Source organism: Grammomys surdaster, unplaced genomic scaffold (assembly GCF_004785775.1).
Source record: "Grammomys surdaster isolate TR1022 unplaced genomic scaffold, NIH_TR_1.0 126113, whole genome shotgun sequence".
Lineage (NCBI taxonomy): Eukaryota > Metazoa > Chordata > Mammalia > Rodentia > Muridae > Grammomys > Grammomys surdaster.
Genome location: NW_021620921.1, coordinates 2,693,928 through 2,720,485, shown reverse-complemented (window position 1 = coordinate 2,720,485; position 26,558 = coordinate 2,693,928). Strand labels below are relative to the sequence as shown.

The window sequence follows — 26,558 nt, the reverse complement described above, 5'->3', positions numbered from 1 at the left end:
CCAAACTCAATCCAACCCACTCTCAAGAATAAAAAGAAGATATACTTAATTATAACTAAAACAAAATCTTAAAGAACCCAGTTTAATGATTCCCAGTCATCCTGGGAACTGGATTGCTAAGGTATGGAGAGGATGTAAGGGGAGAGTACTGGGCTGCCCTGTGCAGCTCCATCTACAGCAACAGCGCCTTTGCCTGGATACCTGTCATATTCTAAACTTAAAACTGCTTGTGGTTGTTTACTTGTTTTAAGACAGGTACTTATACAGTCCAGGCTAGTCTGAGAATTCATGAGAACCAGCTTCATTGTCCTGTACAATGGGATTAAAGGAGTGTTCCACCATTCCCAGTTAAAACTGATGATTTCCAAAAGTATGACTCCTCATAATCATATTTTTTTTTAAGTAAAGCACAAAATAGTACCTGCCAAAGTCATTCACACAGAAGGTCATGCTCTCGCTATGAGAATAATGGCTACAACTTGTACCTAGGAACACACCAGCAGGTAGAGTTTTTCAATTACATCTTGTTGTATCTGTTTATCTTTGAGGGGTGGGGTTGAAATAGGGTCTTCTAAACAGCCCAAGATGCACTGTAGTATACTATGCAGACAGCACAGCCTCAGCCTCCAGCGAGGACTATAGGAAAGCACCACTCTGTAAAGGCTATGCTGTGTCATGAGGGAAGAGGCACTCTGTAATACCGACAAATATGCCCAGAAGTGATCAGTTTTTAAAATCTGAAGAGTCATATCACTACTTATACCTCACAAAATACTTTATATCATTATCTTATAAGAAAACTGTTTTCCTAGTCACAGTGTGTAATTTTATCAGTGATACTAACATATAATAGACAGATATAACGTTAAACTTAAATATATTTAAGCTTTACAATACTATTTAAATATAAAAGATATCTATAATTTATAATATAATTTTGAGCCTGCATTAAGCATATCTTTATGTAAAAATATATTTTAGGACTGGTGAAAAGGGTTCCCAGGTAAAGCTGCTTGCTGCCAAGCCTGGGTTCAATTCTCAGGGCTTCCATGGTATAAAGAGAGAAAGAGCTCACCTAACTTTTCCTCTGGCTTCCACATAAGTACACTCCAGCATTTGTGAGTATGTGTGCTTGTACATGCATGTGCTCACACAAACATATAATTTAAAAAATTAAAGATATTTAAAACTAGCAATTTTATTAGAGAAATGCATTGATAAACTTGCACAAGGAATAAAAATGACATTTAAGAGCTAAGACCTAGAAGCACACCATTGTTTACACATGTAATAGAATAAAGGGCATCATAGTCTCTGCACACACATATACATTGTATATACACTTATAGAAAACCATAATTGGGAACAAGCCTTTCAATTACGGCCCAAATCTGTATTATATTGCCTATTTACTGTTAGAAAAATAACTAAATAATGTTTTCTTCTATCTATGCCTCTCAACACTATTGATCAATATTCAGCTTACATAACAAGTAATTCAAACTTTTTGTTTTCATTTATGAATAAATGAATCTTCAGGCTGCAGTACTGTGCACCACTGGGTAAGAGACAGTCCTGTGTGTCTCTGCAACCCTAGTTCTCCACTAGATGTCATAGAAGGGTAGGAGCACCAGTAGCAACCATCAAAAGCTGGGCATACACTTCATGTTACCATGGTCTATGTAAACATAAAACTCTACTCACCCTTCCAGCTCCATCCAGAGCAAGGACGCATATTTTTTGACCCCCATTTTCTGTCAAATGTTCAGGATCAACCTTGTATTCCATACAACCTCCAGAGACAAGAACCTTTTTCAAGTTTAGTTGTCTGAGTGAAAAAGAAAAATCGTAAATTAATATTCTCTAAGGCACACATGCTTATTTTTATAGAAATGACTATTCAATGACAGCTAGGGAAAATAGAAAGGTTCCATCTGCAGTCACTGCAGTCCCTCCCAGGCTGCTCTTTTTTTCCTGTGGCAAGGCTCTCCTTTCAAAGCCTCAACTCATTTCATGAGTACCCAAACCCTACTTGCTAAGATACACATTCACTTAGAGTTTCATTCTCTGGAAGGCTTTCAGCTCCTAGGGATAACTGTATGTTAACAGAAAAAAATAAAAATAAAATAAAATAAAATAAAATAAAATAAAATAAAATAAAATAAATAGAAATGCTTAAATCTGGCCATACCTAAACAGGCACACATGCCATGAAAGTCACGGCCACTGCTAATCACTCACCCATTGGCCACACACTTGTCTACCTGTGTCTCGACACTGGAGAACCTGCCAACTGCTACTCTCCAACTGTCTTCTCTCTCATAAACTGTATTTGCTTTGAAAAAACAAGTTTCCAAAGGTTTTTTCAAAGTTACCATGTAGTACTTTCATCTGTATCAAAACAATTTCTTACTGAAACTTTGGAAGGAAGGATTTACACAATTTAATGTGTTTAAGGGGAACTTTAAAATGTTTTACAAATACTAATAAAAACTACAATTTAACATTCAACAAGTCAGCTCTCAACTATTTAATTGGATCTAACAAACATGTGTGATCACATTTTCATGATTTTGAAACTAAAATGCAACCTGCAAACAACGTCACTAGGGAAAACAGGATGTGGTAAGCTGACGTTGGTGCGTTCAGCTCAGTTAGCCTCACAGTTACTAATGTGATGACATCACTATCTCACCATCGCCTTCACACACAAGCAAGAAGAAGTCTGCTGCATCCACATTTAAATCCCTAACTGCCTTGTAAATGAGGCAGTGTTTCTAAGAGCTAAGTTATCCTTTTCAAGGAATCAGTTACAGTTGTGCCATGTTATTTCCATGTTTGTACTGCCTACGCTAATGAAATATAACAGAAAGAAACATTGCTCAAAACTCTGAAATATCTGTCTAAAAAGAAAAATACTACAAAAGGTAATTACTTTAGAAGGACCTAAAACAATAAAATACTGTCAAACCAGATACAAATTAATCAACTACTAGGGACTGAATGTATCAGAAACACAAGATTACTTCCCGATTATTTTTAAACACCTGTATCTGCTATCACTCTAAATAAAATCAGAGGTGAAATCCTGAGTTTGTAGGTAAGCACAAGACAGAGAGCTACAATTGACATGTGTGCCCATGCCTAAATTTGATTCTGTATTCTTTGCCATCCCAGGTAATAGCTAGTCTACTACATGTTACCACGGCATGCTAAACACAGCACAACACGCTACACTGGATAAGGATAAGCAGCAACAGTGACATGTAACAAGTGAGCCTGGATAGAGTGTTTATGGTAATGATCTTTTTTTAAATAGCTAGTATATAAGGTATCAGAGCCTACAGATGAAATAGTGATCATGTTATAAACCTAGAGTGAGGGTTAGCCGAGTTATGTGACCCAGATACATTAAAAAGGAAACTAAACTTTGTGGGACATATCTTATGTTAAATATGATTCAAAAATATTATTTTACAATTTGCAAACAAAACTTTTATATGTCCATTGGACCCTTGTCCAAAACCAAAAATCAAAGAAAACCATTCTCAGTTTTCCTTTCCATTCTGTCTTCTCACAAAGAGCATGCAGCTATCAGTTGGTAAGCAGCTAGAGAGCTGAGTTCTTATATCTCATAGTAACAGGTTTCTTTTCCAGAAATGCACATACTTAGTTGCCATCTTCTTGCACTGATAGTCTGCAAGTAAGTAAATATCTCCCCTTGTGGTGACACAGACTGTGGCGCCATCACTTGCAGCTACCAAAGACACAGCGATATCCTTATGATGAAGGGCAGAGACTTGGCGAGGGGTTGTGACACACTTTTCTCCATTGGGATCCAGTAAGTGACCTAAAAATTTACACAAATAAGCACACCATCAAATACCTATTCTAAAATCATACTGTGGCATTTGGATATTGCCATTAAAGATTTCTTACCCAATTGTCCACCATTCAGTCCCAGTGTGTACACAGCTTCTCGAGTCCACAGCACCGTATGAAACCTGCCTGCCGCTACTCCAATGATAGTCTTTCCTTTCAGATATTTTGCCTGTATCTATTTAAAATGACATGTAAGACTGCAGTTACTACATATCTAAAGTCTAGTGCAAGTTTCTCTAAGATACAAGTCCACCCTCCTCACTGCTACTGCCTTAGCAACTGCTAACACATCTCTTCACTCATGACAAGACCCAAATCCTCAGAACACAGTGATGCAGCCATGTTCAGTCATCAGCGTTAGTAAACCAAAATAACATTGTATAAAACCAAAATCATTAAAATTTTAGCAATAATAAGCAATATACAAAACAACCATTCTTAAAAACTATATAGTGATTTTTAAATCTGAAATATGCAGGGTCTCACAATGGTAGCAAGCTTGACATTCTGGCTCAGATGACTTTCGTTCATGAGGGAATGTCTTACGCACATCTGGACTCTCTACCCAGCAGAGCTGTCACTAGCCTCACCATCCCCCCCTCCTGCTTAAACTGTCTTGAATACTGTCATGTGACCCTTGCCTAGGAAATCAAAGCTATTTATTAACTCAGGATCTTAAGGTGGCCATAAGTCCACAAAGCTAAATACCCACAAGTTGACAGTAAGTTAGAGAATGCAGATCTTTTTGAAGGTATCCAAGTAGACACTGCACACAAATCTCCTGGAGTGATACTACTAATCCATTAGCAATCCAGAAGAGAAAAGAGGAAGACTTCCATACTTGACTAAAAATGTCAATTAAATAACAATTCTAGAAACAGGACTGAACTAAAAGGAATTTAACATGTAAGACTTAAAGTGTGGGGCACTGAGAATATCCGACATAGGTGATGAGTCGAGTAACACTTTAGTTTGGAGGACTCCATGGACAAGGTTTCTATATTTGGGAAACGGGCACCTTCTGATGGTGGCCATGTGCTGGAATGGTGAATGTTGAACCACATACCCTCAGGTAAGCAAGTGTGACATTTGAGCAGACACACATTTAAATAAGCAAAGGCTTTTTTTTTTTTTTTTTTTTTTTGGTAGTGCCTTGCTTGTACAGGTATATATTAAATTGATTTCAAAAACATAATCATTAATTTTCAAACTAAAAAAATCCAGGGCTGAGGGTAAACTTAGGTAGTAAAACCCTTTGTAAGAATCTTGATTTCAATTCCTAGAACCAAAACAAAAATGAAAACTCAAACCAGGTTCATTTCTGCTTCTAAATTCTAAAGTTTAACCAACGGCTGGAGAAATGGCTCATGGGCTAACAGCTCATTTGCTCTTGTAGAGACCCTGAGTTCAGTTCACAACACCATGTCAGGCAACTCACAACCACCTGTAACTCTAGCTCTAGCTGACTCTTCTGACATCCAAAAGTACCTGCCCTCAGGAGCACAGTGAGCTTTGTGGTAATTTAGTAAGTAATCCCACAAATGCACAACCTCGGATATGCTTTTCTTTTTAACTTTGAATGAATGCCAATTTGTACTGTAATTTTCTTATGAAAAAAGAAAAAAGTAGGGAACATGGGAAGCCCTGAGTGAGTGAGATCTTCAGCTAACTGTACTTACTCCACAGCCATGCAGAGGAGACTAACTCCTCGGCCCCAAGGGAGCAGCAGAGCCTTACCTGAGTGAGATTCAACAGGAAAGCCAAAGCTTTCCTCAAGAGCTTGAGTATGCCTGTTCATGAACAGCAGAGCAGTGTGTACACAGATTAGCAATTACAGCTTCTTCCTCCTCCTCCTGGATGTTTACAGCCTGAGACTGTAGCCTACAAAGACTTCCTACCAAGACCAGCTAACTCCTTCCCTTTGCTGCGCCTAACAAACATGCTGCGGCTCTGGGATGCTGGTGACAATATGTGCCCTCATCAGAGTAAGCACACTAGCACTTGATTCAAGCTTTCCTTATCTATGTCTAGCTGTACTTTCTGCATTCTCTCACTGCTGCAAGCCAGGGTTCTAGGACCAGAGGAGCATGGGTCATATCAAAAAAGTATGTATCACTGACAATGACATTAACTAAGTAAATAATTACTCAGTAAGTTATGTCTTTTGTCCATGTTTTATAGCAAAGAAACACCTAATTGGTTATAAACAGAAGCTTACCTGTCTGGGTACATTACAACTAGCCGGTGGAGGAATAATTCCTAATTGGTGAAACATGTTGAGACCAAATGTATAAACACATCCATCGTCAGTTAACACAACAGTATGATCCTTGGCAGCTGCTACTTGGGAACAATTGTGACCAGATAGTCCTTCCACAAGCCTAGGAACCTAGGAAACAAAGTTACCTTTATTATAATACAATAGTCTGTAATGACCATTTATATAAAAATGCACACAGAACCAAAATGGTATGATTGTACCTGCAAGAGTTTAAGTTTCCATTTCATCTAAGGGCAGGTAAGCTAATAACTTATGTTCATGGCTCAGGAGCAAAATAGAAAAAAAGACAGCAGGGAACTTCAATAAAATAATTCAAGTGAGTTTTAAAACATTTTTAAAATTTTTATTCTCTATCTGTGTGTGTGTGTGTGTGTGTGTGTGTGTGTGTGTGTGTGTGTGTGTATGAATCGCATGGCATATATGTGCAGGTCAGTGGAAAACTTGTGGATCTCCTGTAAATCTAATCAATCTCATAATGTCAGGCCTACCAAAGTGATTTTTAAACCCGTACTATATACCAAATACAAATTTAGAAGGCATGAATAAGGAGAAAAAGGAGCCCTTTCACTATTTGGCATTTTAGGGAGGAAAGGAATGAATATAGTCTCCCTTGAAGGAATAAACAAGTATACATTATCCTGTTTTCTGTAGTTACCTACCCTAGACTCAAAGCTCCCCTCAGCCACTTACTAGCTATCTGATTTCAATTAAATTTTAACTTTTCCCTCCTCATTTTCCTTATCTGAGAGCTAAGCGGTCAATAAATGACTCCTTTCTTAGTGTTACTGTAATGCACAACATGCAGAGAGGCACTTGCAGCTCACAGGACCACTGTGAGACTTACTAAACAGCAGTATACCAAATTCTCAAGCAGTGGAACTTATTAATGATGTAGCTTTCTTCTAATAGATGACAAACCTTTAATAGAGGATAAACACGCTAGATGTCTTCTTATAAAAAAGAAAAAAACAAAGCAGATTTTTCTGGTATGTAATAAACTAAGTTTTTTCCAATTACCACTAGTAAAACTTACATTATAATTATATATAATTATATATAAAATATTGCTCACTTTTTTAGATCATGTATATCTTAACAAAATAGTCTAAGGAAATAAAAACTACTTCTCCAGAGAAAGGGTTTTATAATTAGTGTGACCTTTAATTTCAACTCTATAATTTATATATATGCATATACATAAATGTGTGTATGTATATATGTGTGTATATATACATACATATACACATACAGACATATTATAAATACATATATTTCCTAACTCAGTATTTTCTATAAGTCAAATATTTTCAAGATACTTCACTTTATATCTAAGTCTTTTAATTTGTATGCTATAGACTAGGAAACAGATTTCTTAAAGCTTTTGATAATTTTGTAGATTATTTTGGCCTTACAGTTGATTAAAAATTAAGTGATGTTTCTAATTTATCATGGCTTTACTACATCTATTATGTAATGACTCAATTACCAAGCATGTCTGTTCATCTCCATGGCCTAACCGTCCTCCACGACCATGGCCACAGGTGTAAACCTGCCCTTTCTGGGACAGAAACACTGAATGAAATTTGCAAAGCACCACCTAAGGAAAAACAGAATTATGTTATTAAAATGGTCTGAAAAAAAAATCCTTTTATTTTATTCTTTAAAGTGGAATATTGTTAACTGTATAATTTTGGTAGTGGGTTTAGGGGTATTCACTATACTATTCTCTGTACAAGTATTCTAAAATAAAAATAAAAAAATATAAATGCCTCACTATCAACATCCACATGGGAGGTGAACAAAAAAAGCAGCTAAGTAGGAGATTAAATACTAAGTGTGAGCTTGCAGGTCTCAATGACAAAACATAGTTGTCCTTTGTTTTCCAATTTAATGATATATCAAACAACAAGAGTGCAAAATGGAGAACAAAGATTATCATATAGACTCTATGCTATTAATAAAACAGTAGTAACATGGAAAGAGTATTTTTAAGCAGTAGCCATTTGACTAATGCACAGTTGGGAGAGTAGTGTGTTCTTTTTTGATCTCAGTTTTTATCAAATATAGCTTCAATTTCATTAGACAGCCTTAAAGAATTTCATGTGTTTTCAAGTCTTTCTCTTTCCCACTTCCTTTCTCAGGTCCCATGGCTCCAGCAGCTGCTGACACACACTGAGCACTCACATCCTCCAGAAGCAAGCATATGGAAGCAGTAGACTGCATCGTCAGAAGGTGGAGACAGTATATTCACAGGAGTTTCAAGCACGCCTGTACTTACAGGCTAGCCTACAGGCCGCATTTTGCTGGTCTCACTGTAGCGTTATGTGGCTCTACCTAACTCCTTCCTTCTTAAGTCACAGAAAGAAGAAAAAGAAATCCTAGAGTCCTTCTCCACAAAATCCTAATCCTTTGGAAAATAAGAAAATTATAAACTGAGCTACATAAATCCACGGACTACTTAGACATCTAAAACACAGCATGCCTGTCCAAAAAGAGTAATATAAAATACTCATTTAGCTGTACAAATATCACAAATAAAAGAAAATCTAAAATCTAATCCCAAGGTTTTAAACTTAAAATTTATAAAACAAAAAAATTATTGTATGAGTCAAAACAAATATATGTGAGCCAACTATATTTTCATTATTATTCCACTACTAAACAATTCATGACAGCAGAACTTAACACTGTATTTTTAAACAATTAGACATGGTTTTTCCCTTCAGTTCTCTAGGACATACAGCGGTCTTATCTCTGCCCCATGACATTCATTCAGTTCATTAGGTGTTACACTACAGAGTCAGTTCTTTTTCAGTGGCTTAACTATGCTCAGTAAGAAGTCATCCAGCTTCTTCCCAGAGTGAAACTTAAAATTCTCCTTCTCATACCTGTCCACAGAGCTTGTCATCCTCATAAAACATCTTTGATCCTCAATTACTTCACAAATACTATTTCCTTTCATTAGTGAATATTTTGTTTTTCAATGTGTTGTTCTAACTTAATATCATCAAGTAGAAGAAAATCAATTTCTTATACTGCACATACAACAGGGCCATCGGACACTCACACTGTAGGTCCTCCCGTAACGGACCCACTATTCCCTCACTGCTTGCGAAAGTGCCCCACTCAAGACCACAAAATCTAGCTCTACCACATAAAAACTCAGAAAAGAAAGATATTTTTCCAATACTCTAAATCAGTAGTTTTCAACCTATGGGTCTCAACTCCTTTGGGGTCACATGTCCAAGATCCTAAATTACAGATATTTAAACTATGTTTCATAACAGTAGCAAAATTACAGTTATGAAGTAGCAACAAAATAACTTTATGGTTGGGGATCACCACAACATAAGGAACTATATTAAAGGGTCACAGCATTACGAAGGTTGAGAAGGATTGTCTTAAACAATCAGTCATCATCAGCTGTGGATGGATTACCATTTTGAGCTCCTAGACAGGAAACTAAGGACAAATGAACTGCCCCTGTATGAAACGCTGGAGGAACTACTCAAGCGAATGTGTCCTCAGCACTGCCTGCCCCGGGGACTACGTAGTGAACACATTCCACTACTGTTCTGATGGCTCATCTCCCTCAGTTTATTATCGACTCTGACATCAGGTTTATGATTTCCACCCTTTCAGTATTGTAAATTTCTTCAGGTTTAAAAGAGAGCTTTTTTTTTTTTAATGACATCAACATACCATTCTTAAATTCTTAAGTCTCTTCCCATTCCTATACAGCCTCCTATTCCTGACCTTTTAAAATTGAACATTCTCTATAATTAACACACACACACACACACACACACACACACACACTCACTCACTCAGAAAGCAAATGAAATTATGGAGTAGAAAAACCCTCATATTCTAACCTATTGAGTCTGGATTTTCCCGAGGATCAATCAGCTAAACTATTTAGTTTTAAACAGAATAATAACGAGTAACAACAAGGGTCAGAAGTAAATACCAACAAGGGAGAGAGCAGTGCTAAGGAATCAAGTTAGACACCACAGTCACTATCCCAGAAAGAGCTGGAAAGAGGCTTGGCAGAGAGCTCTATGCTACAGCCTGAATCTGGCATGTCCCCCAAAGGCTCTTGTGTAAAAGGTTTGGTCCTCAGGCTGGTGTCACTGGAAGGTGGTAGAAACTTAACAAGGGGGATAGTAAGTGAAAGATCCTTATGGGAATGTCCCCCCGCCCAAGGGGACTATGGGAGAGCAGTCTTCCCTCTCACTCGCTGTTTGCTGGCTGCTATTAGGGGAGCAGTGTCTTCTACCACAGGCTCCAACAGGCTACACTAGCTCATCAGAGCCAAAACACAGAGCCAACTAGACATGTTTGGCTCACAACTTTGATCCAAAGTAAATCTTTCCTCCTTCCAATAAATCCCAGGCTTTTTTTTTTATAGTAACAGAAAGATTAACACAGCTCATAAAACAAAGATGAACTCAAATAATGTGATCTGTAAATAACTTAGCATTAAAATGAGGACAGAGTACATAGCAAAAATAAGACTTCAGACTTGTTAGCTTTAAATACTAAAGTGAAAACGAAGCTGAAGAGAAGAGTAACATTGCAGACAGTAAGCACACACACACACATACAGCACACTAGAGAGCAGGCACATGCTGTCAGTGCCAATCTGTGCAAGTAAAACACATCACTCAGCAGAGGGACGAAGAGCACTCAGCAAAGCCTTACAAGTTACCAGCTCAAAGTGCACACCCACTCACATTTAGGAATTCAGGACCATGCACCAAAATCACAGCAACCTGCAACACACACACTTAAGAAAAAAAATGTCCTAGCACCCCTTTCAAACATTCCATGTGTCCAGGGTACCTTATAGTCCTGATATGACTAAAATTAATACAGTTAAGAAAAAAGGGACAGAAGTAGGAAATTCCTAATGGATTGCATCATTAGACCTTCAAAAAAGTAAAACTGTGCAAAATCCAAACTATAAAATACAAAGTTTGCTATCTCGCAAAGTACACAGATGATCCTTGAAAATACCTGCTTGATATAAACCCCACTCCTGGAGAACAAGTCCAGCAGCTCAGGATGATGTTTGCTATTCTGGCTTCCATGACCCAGAGTGAAGTTTGTATTATCTCCCCAAGTATAGACTTCTGTGGGATCTGAAATAAAAATTAAGATTTCTTTATACTGTTAATAGTTTAAGCAAATTACAACTTAGCCGAATTACAGACATACAATAATCATCAGTTTACCTGAAACATGATTCGATAGAAACTGATTTAGCTCCCATATTTAGAACAATTGCAGTACTGTATAAATACGAACCTATTAATACAATATATAATTCTAGGAAATTCTATCGCTCAAACACCAAATCATAGTTAAAAGCCTGAATCTGATGTGCGCAATCACAGCATTTGGTACCCTGTGTCCTCACTGAGAGCTAACATGTAACCTCAATGAACCACCACCTGCCATGTCTACCCTGTTTCCAAAAAACTCTATTATATCTGTGTTTATAAAAGTGAGCATAATATCACTGGTCCTATACGTTACTATACAAACATTAATGTTTTTTAGGGGACTTGAGGGATTGAGACAGGATTTTCACAGTGCAGGACGGCCTCTGAATTAATTGCATAGCAGAGCATGGCCTCCACCTCCTTATCCGACACCACCTCACAAGTACTGGGATTACAGGTCTGAATCAACACAATAAGCCTAGCATTAACTTTCATAGTTCACTCTGGATACACAAAATCATAATGACTAATATAAACTGATATAAAATTTAATCAGATGTAAGTCTGTGATAAGTCTTCACTTTTGTTCTGGAAGACTGAAAATACTGTAGAATGAAATTTTGAATGTCATGTACAATGTGGTGTGCATGTGGGGGTGATGACTGTGTTCTGACTTAGCTTAGATACAAACTATGCAGTACTCCCATTTAATTCTCTTCTCCTTTCCTGTGAATTCACATTTCCAAAACAGAAAGGGCAAAGAAACTGGAAGAAGTGACGCTATATGTGCAAGTAAGACTGGGGAGATGGTTCAGTGGGCAAAAGTGCTTGTCACACAAGTGTAAGGACCTAAGTCCAAATCTCCAGAATCTATGGAAAAGCTAGACATGGAGACAGGATCTATAATCCAAGGACGCCCACAAGGCGATAGGAGTCAAAGGCAAGAGAATTCCAAAGGTTGCAGAACAGTTAACCTGACTGATGCAGCAGAAAAAAAGAGGTGCTATAGGTGAAAGGCCAGGACCAACACCCAGGGCCACCCTCTAACCTCAACATGCACTGTGTTACATAAGCTTGCCCATATTCATACACAAATTCAGACACACACTCACACAAAGACACTTACTAAATAATTTTTTTTAAGTTTTAAATGTGTGGGTAAAATAGTACTTTTGAGTACACATTATGATTTTAAACTAGTGAAAATTATAAAATGCCAACCCTGTGGGTTGTATTTTAACTCTTACAGACATACAATTTTAAAAAGACAAAACAAACTTTCTGAGTACACAAATTAAAAAAAAAACCAACAGACATAAAAGTAAAAGTTCTTTGTACATATTCAAACAAATAAATGCTCAATATTTTAATCAGAATTGAATTCTACTAAGAGTTTCCGGGGGGTGGGGGGCATCCTCTAGAATGTACCAGAAACCTGGGGAAATGAGAGACTCTCAGGACTCAAAGGGAGGGGCCTTAGATGAAATGTCCAACAGTGGGGAGAGGGAACTTGTAGAGTCTACCTCCAGTAAAAACACAGGGCATCAAGTGGAGGTTTGGGTTGCCATACCACAGTCAAAAACTCTGACCCAGAATTGTTCCTGTCTGAAAAGAACTACAGGAACAAAAATGGAGAAGAGCCTGAGAAAAAGGAGATCCAGCAGCAAGCCCAAATTGAGATTCAGCTCAGGAGCAGGCCTCAAGGCCCAACACTATTACTGATGCTATGGTGTGCTTACCAACAGGGGCCTAGAATGACTGCCCTCCAAAAGGCCCAACAAGCAGCTGAAAGAGTCAGATGTAGATATTTACACCTAACCAATGGACAGAGGCTGCTGACCCCTGTGGCTGAACTAGGGAAAAGCTGGAAGAAGCTGAGGAGGAGGGCAAAGCCATAAGAAGACCAGGAGTCTCAACTAACTTGGACCTCAAGGATCTCTCAGACACTGAGCCACCAACCAGGCAGCATACATCAGCTGATATGAGGCCCCAACACATATATAGCAGAGGACCGCTGGTTTTGGACTCAGACAGAGAAGATGCACCTAACCCTCCAGAGACTTGGGGCCCCAGAGAGTGAGGAGGTCTGATGGGGTGGAGACATTCTCTTGGAGACAGGGGAAGGGGGCGGGAAGGTGGTATATGAGATGTGGAATAGTCAGAGGGTGAACCAGGAAGGGGATAAAGTCTGAACTGAAAAAAATGATTAAAGAATATAGATAGATAGATAGATAGATAGATAGATAGATAGATAGATAGATAGACAGACAGATAGTAAAGTAAAGTAAAGTAAAGTAAAGTAAAGTAAAGTAAAGTAAAGTGAAGTGAGTTTCCAAAGCTGCACCTGGCTAAACTGTGTTTGTGGTACTGTTCTTACCAGTGTTCTTAAACACAACGTGAGTTGGCCTGTCCTTCATGAGAAGATCCAACGGTGACAATCCTTCTTTATCTTGCATATACAAACTTACACCATGCTAAGGAAAAAAGTACATATTATCAATTTATTCCAAATCAGTAACATCTACTCTTATATATCAAAATCAAATGATTAACCCCATAAACACATTGAAAACAGAAAATAACCATTATCTCTCATAGCCACAGACATTTTTCTCCGATATACAAAAGAACTAAAAAATATCAAATGCTCAATTATTGGTAGACCAAGAAAGAAATAACATTCAAAAATTTTGGTTTTGGGGTATATGTGTGTGTGTGTGTGTGTGCCCATTGACACAGAAGTGGACATCAGATCCCCTAGAGCTAGAATTACCGGTCCTTGTGAGCCACCCAATGTGGGTGCTGGGAGATAAACTCCAGTCCCCTAAGGTGCAGCATACAGAGCCATTTCTCTAGCCCCAAGGTGACATTTAAGTTAGCAGTAGAGATGACAGGTTTCACGGTAAACACCTCTCCACTGAGACTCTGAGTCTCCTCCTGTAGCACTGCTGGGAGGTGGCGAACTGCTGACAGGTAGGGCTGACAGGAAGTCTCCATCACTGTCCTGCACTACTGAAGGAGCTACAGTGTTGTCTTCTTCCTCTTGTTTGCAAACACTACAAGGTGAGTTGAGTGTTCCACCCAGGCTCCTGGCCATGATGTGCTGTGCTATCACAGACCCCAGGCAATGGGACCAATGAGAAATGGTGTGAAATCTCCAAAAACACACACCAAAATCCAATTTCTTTATCATAAGGCAACTTACCTCAAGTATTTTGTTACAGTGACTTCAAACAAACCAGAAGCGGTATATCTGATGGCCTGGAAGGACCTACATCTGTATATATGTAGTAAGGCACATTTACAGACCCACTAACTTTTTATACTCTATTTCATCTCTATAAATGTAAGGATAGGAAAGATTTCACAGCAAAGGCAGCAGTAGTCAGCATTTGTCTCCTGTAATGTGATCATCGGTGCCTTGTTTCCTTCATCTTACCTATCCTGGTCTTACAAGAATAAGAAAGGCAGACTGACAAGCATAATATTCCAAACTATACACACGTCAAATGAGAACTCAGTAATTCAGATCCCTGGAGTTTAGCTTGCTATGTATTTCTACTAGGCCTTACTGACCACATGTATCTACATGATCCAATGCAGTGGCCTCTCAACAGAATACAAGACTGTACTCTTGTTCTCTAGAACCCCCAGGACTTCCTTACTTTCTAATATATTTGTCTTGAACGCTAAAGGTACATATGTTCAGTAGAGTCTATGTCACTTAAGATAATTCTCTCTTTATATATCCCCCAAATGTGTAATTTACAAAATAGTGTTTAAGCTGACAGTAGCCTTAAGAGCTTGAGACTTTTATGATAGTCTTCTAAGTGTAAAACAGATGGACTTTATACATCATTTCATTACAGAGCACTAATGGTACTGAAAACACTAACATCTGTTTTCAATTTAACTATATAGCCCTAAACACTATAAGATAAAAACTATCATTACTGGGATTTAGAGGAAGATAAAATTACAGATAAAGTGTTATATTTATAGTTAGTCTATATTGGTTTGAAAAGTAGTTCTTGTTTCTAGGTCTAAGGTCACTTGGAAGTCCTGGCTGTCTCCTCTGTGGGTGTCTGACATCATCTTAAGATCTTTTTGCTCTACGTTACTACCATTGGTCTCTGTTATTTGCAAAATCCAAACACTACATGATTTTTTTAAAGCTGTTTCTTATTTACATTTATTTTTGACTATCTCTCTATATTAGTATAAAAACTCAAAAAAAAAAAAAAGGAACCCAGTCATGTTCACTGCACTGTCTGTAATGTCTATAATGTCTCTAATGCATCGATCTTTGGCCTGTAGTATACACTCAAACAATATTTGTTCTAAATACTTTGCAGTTAGTTGTCATTCAACCCATATGACTTTGGGATTCTATTAGGTTTCCATAGCAGTAAGAAAAATCAAAGCAAGTTCTTCCTGACCCATGAGTAAACAGCAGTATAATAAGACAATGGCACATGGGGTCATGACTCTTGACTACAATCCTAGCTAGCCAGCAGGATTACAAGTTTGAATTCACCTTGGCCAAAATCCAGTCTCCAAATGTAAAAACGACTAAGTATAGTTCACCATGGAGTTCTGGCCTACCATATGTGAGGCCCAAGGCACACCTCAATATTATAAATCAAACAATTTAAAATACACTGCAACAGACGCAGCAGAATCCTATACACATAAAGCTTTTGGCATTCCATCACACATGGAATAAAGCTGTCAAAATCATGATACTTAGCTTGCTATGCCTACTGTAGCTTTATGTAGCCAGAGTCTCTGCCAAGGTGTCCTGTATTCAGCAATCAAGGACCGAGAATATAGACAGCGTGGGTATATATTTACTGAGCAACTTATTTTGGCGTTTGATATAAAAATGCTGTAGCTCAAGTTCTATCAGATGTGAATTTACTGCGCCTGAACTCATGATTATAGTGTCTTGTTGCCAATATGTGAAACCTGAAGTTCTCTGGTGTCCATGAGGGAGCTGACATGAAGCCACTCAATGAGGCCTTGTCCTGCACCCCTTTCCACTGACAGAATTGCAAGGCTACAGGAAAGCACATGCTGAGCAGGTCTCTTACAACAGGAAAATACTTAACAGTTTTGGAAGATTTTTGGCAGAAAAGTTTTAGCAGTGAACTTCACTCACTATTAGTTTTCTATCAGTGGTCAGTAAGTCCCTTAGACAGTCTAAGGGTAAGACGGCCAGAGCACAGTTTCCCAGCTTCTCATAGCCAATGCACACTCACACCACCGTGAAAATCTAAAGCAGGCAAAGTCCAAAATCTAGGCCACATCAAAACTGTTTAAATTGAAGCCCTAAATACAGACTACGACTAATAAACTTTCAGATAGAAGAAATGAAGGCCCCTCTAAAGCTCAACAAGTTAAAATGACTGCAGGCAAGGCTACAGAGGTAAGACAGGAGAAGAATGGAGCCAACTAATGCTTTGACTCCTTAGCGTTCCCTGCATGGAGAGAAGGGCTAAGTGAGGCTCCTTACAGAAGTGGGAACAGATATGGGGAAGCACTACTACTCTCCCTTTTATAGACAAAACTGAAATTTTTGGAATTATGTTTAGAAATTTATTCAAGATGTCTTAAGTAGGGCCCTTAAGACGATTTAGCTACAGAAAATAGATATTGTACTATCAATTGTCAAGGAACTTTAATCCAGTAACATGGCTGCTCTGGCAAGGGATCACATCCAAAGACCGTCTAGGTCTATGTGACCCAGCTGGAATGCAGACATGCTCTGGATTACAGTATGACCTGGCGGGAATACAGACACCCTTAGTACACACCTTCAGTCCCTAAGAATGAAGGTAAGGTTGGTTTGTAGAAGGAAGCAGCCATGTTTGAAAGAGGTATCTAATTGAGGGGATGTGTTGAGTGTGTATGGCAGTTTTATCAGGATAGTTTCACAGAGAGAACAAGTTAGACAAAGGTGAAGACAGAATAAGCCAGAGAATGAGAAGAAACCAGAGATTAGAATATATTGCCAGAGTTAGGACAAGGCCAGGCAAAGCAATTCAGTCAGAAGCCAAGAAAAGCTGATTGAATCAGTCTTGGAAGATTAGATTGTTCAGAGAATAGAAGTTTCCAGGCCTAGGCCTAGGTAGGGGTGGTTAGAACAGAGAAGGAAATACTCTGTTTCTTCTGAGGAAATAAAAGCAACATTTACAATCCAATATTCATTAGAAATTATTTTGATGAGCATATAGTACAAAAAAATTGTAAAAATAAGTTTTTTAAAAAATCAAATAAATGAGGCTGGATAGACAGCTCAGAGGTTAAGAGAAGTGACCACTTTTCCACAGTTCCTGAATTCAACTCCCAGCAACCACATGATAGCTCACAACCATCTGTAATGGGATCTGATGCCTCTTCTGATGTGTCTGAAGACAGCTACAGTGTACTTCTAGACATAAAATAAGTCTTTTTAAAAAAATGAAACAGATAAAAATACTAATGATAAGCTTCCTAATTTAGCTCCACATTGCTTGAGGATAGAAAGACTTGTTTTTTGTTTTCTGAGCTGCACAAACTTGAAAAAAATGCCCATATAAAGCAAAGTTACATATTTAGAATGCATGACTTAGTATTCATTAGTCCAATGACACTGGTTATTTCTCAAAACACTTTCTACTGAGTGAAAAGATTTCATATAAATTAAGTTTATTTTAATTATTAAATTTTTAAGCCAAAAACATTTTATTCCAGTTAAACAAGTAGATATATTATAATTCCTACCGCTAACTGATGTTCAACAACTAGTACCCTTGTAAAGAAGTCAATGGTAACTTACAAGTCTTTTAAATACTCAAAGATATTATTCAAATGTTTTCAATGGAATTACATTACACTAGAGTAACTTTAACAGTTAAGTTTTCGTGTAAGCAAGCAGAAGCCTAACTAATATAAACAGAAACACAGACGAAGACTTGACCAGTAACAGACACTAATTAACCTGTAATTAGGCCTTCCACTCTGTAAGCCCCTCTGGGGTGAGGTGGAGGGGGAGTGGGCACTGGAGGTGGAAACCTGAGCCTTGAGAAGATGAGGTGAGTACTCTGCCCCTGAGCTGCATCCTCACACTGAACCTCTCTGGTTTTAGGTGCTGTCCAATTTATAAATCATTCTTTGTTCAAATAAACTCTGTTCAAGGTTTTTTTCCCCCAGTAGCATACAGTACTGCCCATAATATAAAATTACACAATAGCTCATGATATATTGTGACTTTTGATGTATATTTAAAGTTTTACACAAAATATGTAAATAAATATGTATGGATTTTAAATCTAAAGATGAGTTATAACAGTAAAAGTATCAAGCAAATATAAACCTCTCTTAGAAAACACAACATGAAATAGATTAAGAAAAGCACATGCCAAAGGAGCAGACCAGTGCCCTGCCCCAATGTCACTGGACACTTCCTCCTGCAGTAGAGAAGAACAGATGCAGAGAGCCACAGCAGACAATGTGCAGAGTGAGACACCTTACAGTACTCAGTCCTAAACAGAATGTCTCCATCAGATCCCCAGGGTTCAGGGAACTCCATGGAAGAGGAGGCAAAAAGACTGAAAGAGCCAGAAGGGATGGAGGACACACATGAAACAAGGCCTTCTAAACACAGCAGACCAAAGCATATGTGAACTCGGAGTCTTGGGCAGCATGCACAGGCTTGCACAAGATGGTGTCTGAGAGCTGAAAGGTCACAAGCCCCATCTCTGACCCAGAAGCTATCTCTAATTGATAACCACCTGAAAATGGCAATTTAGTTTTCTCCAAGGGAGTCTCACTTGGGAAAATACTCTTGAGGGCAGGCTACACGCTCAGCAGTAGATAGCCAATAGACACTGAACTCAGCAGCATAACTGGAGGTCCCCTGCCTCAGAGTGTCACGTCTGCGCTTTTTTTTTAACCTCAATGTTTTATTATTATTCATTTATACTTATATATTTTCTTCTATGTATTTTATGGCTTCCAGTTTAGCATTCTCATAGGATTCCTGAGTATGTGAATGAGTAGGTCTCTATTTCTTATGCACTTTCTTGGGCTCATTCCCTTCTGTTTGTCTTGTCTAATTGCAATGGGTTAGTTTTTATTTTATCTTATTGTATTTTATTTTATTGTTATCTCAGAGAAGCATGTTTTCACACAGAATCTCACTATATAGCCTTGGCCATCCTGGAACTCACAATATAGACCATGCTGGCCTCAAACTAACAGAGATCCACTTGCCTCTGCCTCCCTTCAATTGCTGGTATTAAAGGTGTGGCTTGTTTGTCTTCTGATGGGAAGTACAAAGGGGAAGGGTGTAGATGAGGGAGGAGGTGAGGAAGACATGGGAGGAGTAAAGAGAGGAGAAACCATAATCAGAATATTATAATGTGAGAAAAAAAAATCTGTCTTCAATAAAAGGAAAAAGAAACAAGAAGAGCACATGTTTAAATAGATAACAGTTTTAAATAAGCTAATGATACCAACCTTCAACAGAGACCAAACACAATCAATATGTCCATAAAAAATGCTTCTGTGCAGCGCTGTCCAGCCTGACTCCTTGTCTTTCACCAGCAAATCCACCCCTTTCTCAATAAGCCAATCTAATACTCCTTTCTTCCCACAGGAGGAAACCAGGTGGAGCGCATTCCTGCCAAAGGCATCCTTGACAGTTGCAGCATTGTAGCAGTAGCTGGAGAGGAAGGTCTTGATCTGGTTCTCACTCCCCTTTGTCACCACAGAAAGGACATCCAGAGCATGCTTCGGGGATCGGCATTTTGACGTGCAGTCGGGGGTGGCTGAATCCATCCTAATTGTTTTATATTGCTTACTCCTTCAGAATAGTCACCAAAGTAAATTTTAAAAGTGAAAAAGCCAGGACACAAAGATACTATTCAGGAAGAATTATCAAGAAGAGATGGCCCTTTGGGGATTATAATTTAAGTAGTCACAACAATTATATAAAACTATATATCTCTGTATAATCTTTTGGCACTTAAATCAAAAATTTATAAATAATTCTATAAAGTTCATATCAAATACAAGTTCTTCATTTAAAAAAATTCCCAGTTTATAAATTATTCCTGGAGTCAAGCACCAAGGGGGAGTGAGGAGGGGAACTCCCCCTCCGCACTGTCTGAGCCTTTCAAATAGCCATAATTGCGAGGGTGACCTGCAGGGAGACAAAGTAAAAGCAAAGTTACAAATCTTACTTGTAGTACTTCAAGTACTTGACAATATAAGGAACTCCACATCTAAATGCCCTTAATTCACTAAAAAAAAAAGCAAAAAAAACAAAAACAAACATACATACACATCAATTTTTCATGTAGGCCTCTTTTCTTCCAGAATCTACATATCTTCAGTCATTATTTCCTGTATTTTTACATCCTATATGCTATGTCCCGAGAGCTAACTTGTTGTCTTCAAGAGAACCCTCTTCCAAATGGCCACCAACTATAACTGCACCTTAACCATTACCAAAACAATCAACATTTCATCTCTTAACGGATGGTGGGCAATGAGTCTTCTGACCTGTAAGGTCCCTTGTTACAAGGGAAATAATTAAACTAAGGGCATCAGAAGAGCTCAGAGACAAAGATAACAAAGGAAGCTATGAAAACACAAGAGGATTTTATAATCAATGCATACAAAAATATGAACTGAAAGCTCAAAGTGTAAAATGATGATGGGAGTCAATGTAACTCTTGAAGCTATATAAACTTTTGAAGACAAAAGAAGGAAGTCCTTCCCTGATAAAGCCCTTCCCTGTGTAAACTTTTCCTTACTATCCAATCTTTTTTGGGGGGGAGGGGGAGGGGGAAGCAATTACAAGGGTTTTCAGAAACAGGCACTATGTGTACAGGGGAAAGTTTGGTACACATACACATTAGACAGATATATAATAGGTTAGCATCTAACTAGCTTTTTGATACTGACTACTATGATTCACCTTTTAGAAATGAGAGCAATGAAGCAATAAACTCATTGATTTTTAACTCTAGACCTGTTTCTGACCCATAGGGTCATAGTTTTGAATACTTGGTGCCTAGTCGTTGGCTCTATTCTGGGAAAGATAATGAGGAATGTCCCTGGATAAAACATGTCTCTGGAGGCCAGCTTTAAAGTTTAAGACTAGCCATTCCCATTGCTCTCACTGCCTCCTGGCTACAGCTCTCAGCTCATCTTACCACCATACTTTAGCTCTGCCGTGATCATGGAGTCTAACCTTCTGAAACCATGGCCTCAAATAAACTCTTTTACAAGCTGTGTTAGTCATTGTGTCTTATCACAGCAGTAAAAAAAGAAACTGCACAGAAGTCTAAACCAAGGAACAAATAAGTTATAAATAAAATACATGACAGATGTGAAATGTTGAAGAAAACTAAGTATAACTAGCTAACTTAGCTACTGGCCATGGTTCAACCCCAACTATTGTTCCACCACAAAGGTTTTAGCCAGTCAACACTGAGTCCTGAACAATGGTTCAAGGGCCTTACATTCATCCATAGTTAAGAATGTAATTCTGAAGGCTGGAGAGATGGCTCGGTGGTTAAGAGCACTGACTGACCTTCTAGAGGTCCTGAGTTCAATTCCCAGCAACCACATGGTGGCTCACAACCATGTGTAATGGGAGCCAATGCCCTCTTCTGGTGTGTCTGAAGAGAGTGTACTCATATACATAAAATAAATAATTCTTAAAAAAAAAAAAAAAGAATGTAATTCTGTGCCCTTCCCCCCAGCCTTGAGCAGGCCTGAAAGACCCTGTTTACCACAAGTGATAGGATGCACAGAATTTAGAAGAACTGCCCCTGGGCTTGCCTTGAGACATCTCCAGCCATGACCAAGGATTATCCCACCCATCTCTGACTTAACCAGAAAGAGTTTTGGTGGGGTCTTTCCCTTTAAATTGAGAGCTGAACATTAAAGCTTGGAGCCTTGATCAGAGAACTTTGTCTTGGCTTCATCTCTTCTCGCCCTCTGTCTCCTTTTCATTCCCAGCCCCCCTTTCAGGTGAACCCAGGTGATCCGTGGCCACAGGTGGCTACAAATTCTGTTTTAAAAACAAATCTAACCACCCACTCCCCTAATATATCCAAGCCCCCCTCCAAAACAACAACAACAAAAATAAAAAACAATAATCAACAGTCTTACCCAACTGTTAACTTTGTGAATTACAACAACAATCTGGCAAGGTTACACAACTAATAGTTGCACAAATGTCACAGAGTAAACATGTTCTGATGGGACTTAAGGCTTGCTCCATAAGACAGAACTCACATTGAGCACCATTCTGAGGACTAAGAACCTATGACTGGGTAGGTCACAGGCCCTGTCTGAGAATCTACTATTCCGCTAAATGAGCACAGCACTTAACTAGTTTCTAAGGACTTGATAATGTCCATAGATCAGTGCATCACTCACCCCTCTGCAGAGAAGCTTCTTTTAGTAGAAGATATGATTAACATAGAGACCCACAACTGGTCAGCATGCAGAATAAGAGACTGTGGAGTACCCACCCCTAAACAGGACATCTGAATCATACCCCATCCTCCCAAGGTTCCAGTTTTAGTGTGGAAGAGGAGATAAAGTAATTTAAGAGCCAGAGATAGTCTACAGCAAAACAGTGTCTTTCTTAACACAGCAGGGTGGTTGGGCATACAAACTCACAACCACTCTGACAGAATGTATAAGAGCTGAATCAGATAAAGCCAGACAAAATCCTAGCATAGGACAGGGAGGTGGTCAGGAAGTCACTTCCCTAGATGAAAAGCTACTGACAACTGATGGCTAATGGGAGAGAGAAAGTTAGTTTTCATCAGGGGTGTGGCTCCTGTGAGGCTACCCACACCCCACACCCCAGCAGATAACCCAAGTACATACTGGCCACATTAAGTGATCTAAGTGGTTTGGTTTTTTTTGTTTTTTTAAAAGAACACATTTAAAGTGAAAGGAATAGTGGTAGGAAGGACAGGAAAGAAATTGGAGGGGAAGAAATGTGGAGTGGGTTTAATCAAACACACTATATGCATGTAAGAAATTCTCAAACCAAAAAAAAAAAAAAAAAAATTATATTTATTCAAAGCCCAGAAAGAATTCCAAAAGGGCAGTTGGAAAGATGGTTTGGTGGTTAAGAGTACTGACTGCTGTACCAGAGTTCCTGAGTTCAATTCCCAGCAACTACATGGTGGCTCACAACCATCTGTAATGGGACCTGATGCCTTCTTCTGGTGTGTCTGAAGACAGCTAGTGTACTCACATACATTAAATAAATAAATAAATACTCTTTTTAATAATCACATTATTAAAAAAAAAAAAAGAGTTCCAGATGGGCATACATATTTGTAGTGGTATAAAGAATAATGGGCTCTTAGAGGTTCCTATGCTTGAATGCTTGGTCCCCAGTTAGTTGAACGGTTTGGGAAGAACTGGGAGGTATGGCTGTGTTGCTGTGACCCTGTTAGAGGAGGTGGTCCCTGGGGATGAGCTTTGAGGTTTCAAAAGCTCAAACCAGGCCTGGACAGTCTCAGTCGCTGTCTCTCTTTCAGATCAGTTGTGAGCTTTCCCTCAGCTACTGCTCAGTACCATGACCCAAGTACATAGCTTCCCTAAGGACCCTGAGCATACCTCTGAATTTTCTCAAAGCTTCAATATTTTCATTTGTAAAAATGAGATTAAAATATATCTCTTGACCTGTTCTAAATGAGACATTTCATTCATATAGCACAAGGATTTAACAAAAATTAAAGCTGAAAATAGGACATCTTAGTAAATAAGTCAGAAAATATCAATACTATATTAGGGCCTTTCTACTTCAAATGCTTTTCATCCAAATCCTTAGAAAGGCACTTCTCGGTGCTTACAAACATAATACCATCTTTCGTACTTCCATACAGACTTGTACATACAGAACTATCTAAGTTAACTATGCCTCACTTCAACTTCATTATTGCCCTTATAAATACGACTACCTTCACCTTACTGTGAGCAAACAAGTAGCTTACTTTAAAATCATACAATGAGAGGAGTACTCTGGACATCAGTTCTCAAACAACTGGCTCTCTCAAAACAGCAATGTCAACAGGATGTAATATAGAATAGTCAAGAAAACTGTCATTTGAGGTCATTGAATTGGATTGCTACTCTTAAGACCACAGACACGTGACTTGAGCTCTTTATTTCTCCATTTCTTCCTTTGTGAGCTAATGGTGAAAACCTCCCTTGGATATACATGCCTTGCCCACATATAAGAAGTTTAAACTCAGTACAGTACAGTAAAGTCATGATTTTCACAATCAGTAAAGCAAGGTTGTTGTTTACTGGGCTCTTTAAAACCAAAACACCTCCCCTGTACACTTATATCTGTACTAATTTAAATGTTACAACCTACAGATTATGAGTCATAATCAAAGATATGTTTTTATAAGCCCTAAAAACATTTTTAAAAATAAGCACTTACAATGTTAGGACCCTCAATAATTTAGAACTGCTAATATTGGATTTGAATGCTTTTCTCAAATATTCTGTGTAAAAGATCTAGAATTTCAGTACAATACCTATCTCATTTTCATTACAGGAAATTTGTCCAAAATTGAGGGAATGAATTATCGACTCTCTGGATGAGGTAAAGAATTATTCCCCTGTGATAAGAAACTAGTATGTGTCGATGGAAGTAATAAATCATACTGACACCCCTTAATGGGTGTACTCAGTATAGAATTTTATAATCCACAAGCATCTTGAAAGTTAAAAATGAAACAAAATCATAACACAAAGATTAGCACACCGAAAGCTGTTCAAACAAAATTTACTAAACAGGGAAAAAAAAAACGAAAATTAACATATCCAACTGAAAAACTGTAAAGCTGCGATGTGACTCAATTTTGCAAAACATGTTTTAAAAAAATAGTTTTGTTCTCAGGTACTGTGAAGTAGGTCTCTAAAACTAAAAACAAATAAAAGTAACTCCACAGAGAAATGAACTGATCAAAAAAAAAGTTGCGAATTTGCATATTAAGGAGGTAGCCACATTATCTATTGGAGAAAAATAATTTCAAATGTTACCTACTCCGAGGTAAATGGAAACAGGTGCTACTCAACTTGAAAAATACTCCTTGAAAAATATTCCCTCTGGCTAACACAAGTTTTCTGACTATGTCAGATAACAGAGTCAAAGCTGGCTTAAATCAGGATTGGCCATTTCCCCTCTGAACCAAAATTCCTTTGCAATCTGATAGCTATGAACAAAAGGCCCCTCAATCCTGACTCTGCAGAACAGACCCCTGTCCATTTCCACCCAGGAGCAAATGTTCAAGAAGACCTGCTCCTGCAAACTCAGAAAGGCCCGCGTGACCTCAAACTTTGTTAACTCCAAAGGTTTAAGAGACTTGGGAGCCTCTAGGAAGGGATCCAAGGGAGGTGACACCAGTCAACCCTAGGAACTAGAAATGCAACGTCGCTGGAGGGCGTGTCGGGCAGCTTGGCGACGTAGCACTTCACGGGACAAGGCCATTCATTAGCTGGCAAGGGCGGCGGAGCTGCGCTGCCAGGCCACCCGCCCGTGCCACGCGGCGCGAAGCTCGCAGCCGCCCCCCTCCGCGAGTCCCGTCCCCGGGCCCCGCTCCCCCGCCGGGTTGGCAGGACGCCGTCGCCCCCGCCCTCACCAGTCGCTAGATGAAGGTGCGCCGGCGGTCTCCGCGGGGCAGGCGCGCGGCCGCGCAGGGACTCATCCTCAGTGAAAGCTAACAGGGGCAACGAAGGGAGCCAGGAGCCGGGATGCCCGAGTCAGCTCCGGAGGCGGCTGCAGCGAAAGCGACAGCCACGACTGTCGGCGCCGGGACGGGGTTCGGGGAACCTGTGCTAGAGCGGGCGGGACTCGGGAATAAGACGAGCGCTGATTGGCCCGAGTTCGTGTATACCCCACAGTGATTGGTCGGGACCTGCCCACAAGGCCTAGCGTGGCAGTACCTCAGCTGTGGCCTTTCCCTAGAGTCCCAGAGGATCTTGACCCTCACGGCCTTGGTGCAGACACTGGCTGCCGCCCTAGACTCAGAACCAGTACTGCTCCTCTTGGGGCCAGATGTCACCCTAGGAGATCTGTCTCCCCGCAGGTCGAGACTCGGAAGGGAAGTTAAGACCGGGATGGAGGAAAC

General features: G+C 39.1%; 1 protein-coding gene across 2 annotated transcripts in view; it reads right to left on the bottom strand.

Moving 5' to 3' along the window:
* Window positions 1-26,272, bottom strand: part of Ibtk (inhibitor of Bruton tyrosine kinase) — a 67,559-nt gene extending 41,287 nt beyond the window's left edge. Inside the window, exons 1-9 of one of the 2 annotated variants that reach the window (XM_028756202.1) lie at window positions 26,070-26,272; window positions 19,894-20,578; window positions 13,769-13,865; window positions 11,183-11,307; window positions 7,650-7,760; window positions 6,101-6,271; window positions 3,940-4,057; window positions 3,670-3,850; window positions 1,705-1,828 (exon numbers count right to left, since the gene is read on the bottom strand). In XM_028756202.1, the coding sequence (XP_028612035.1) occupies window positions 1,705-1,828; window positions 3,670-3,850; window positions 3,940-4,057; window positions 6,101-6,271; window positions 7,650-7,760; window positions 11,183-11,307; window positions 13,769-13,865; window positions 19,894-20,214 (1,248 nt within the window). In that variant the 5' untranslated portion in view covers window positions 20,215-20,578; window positions 26,070-26,272. The remainder of the gene's footprint in view (window positions 1-1,704; window positions 1,829-3,669; window positions 3,851-3,939; window positions 4,058-6,100; window positions 6,272-7,649; window positions 7,761-11,182; window positions 11,308-13,768; window positions 13,866-19,893; window positions 20,579-26,069) is intronic. The other variant, XM_028756203.1, reaches the window with a different exon arrangement.
* Window positions 26,273-26,558: the final 286 nt, after the last annotated feature.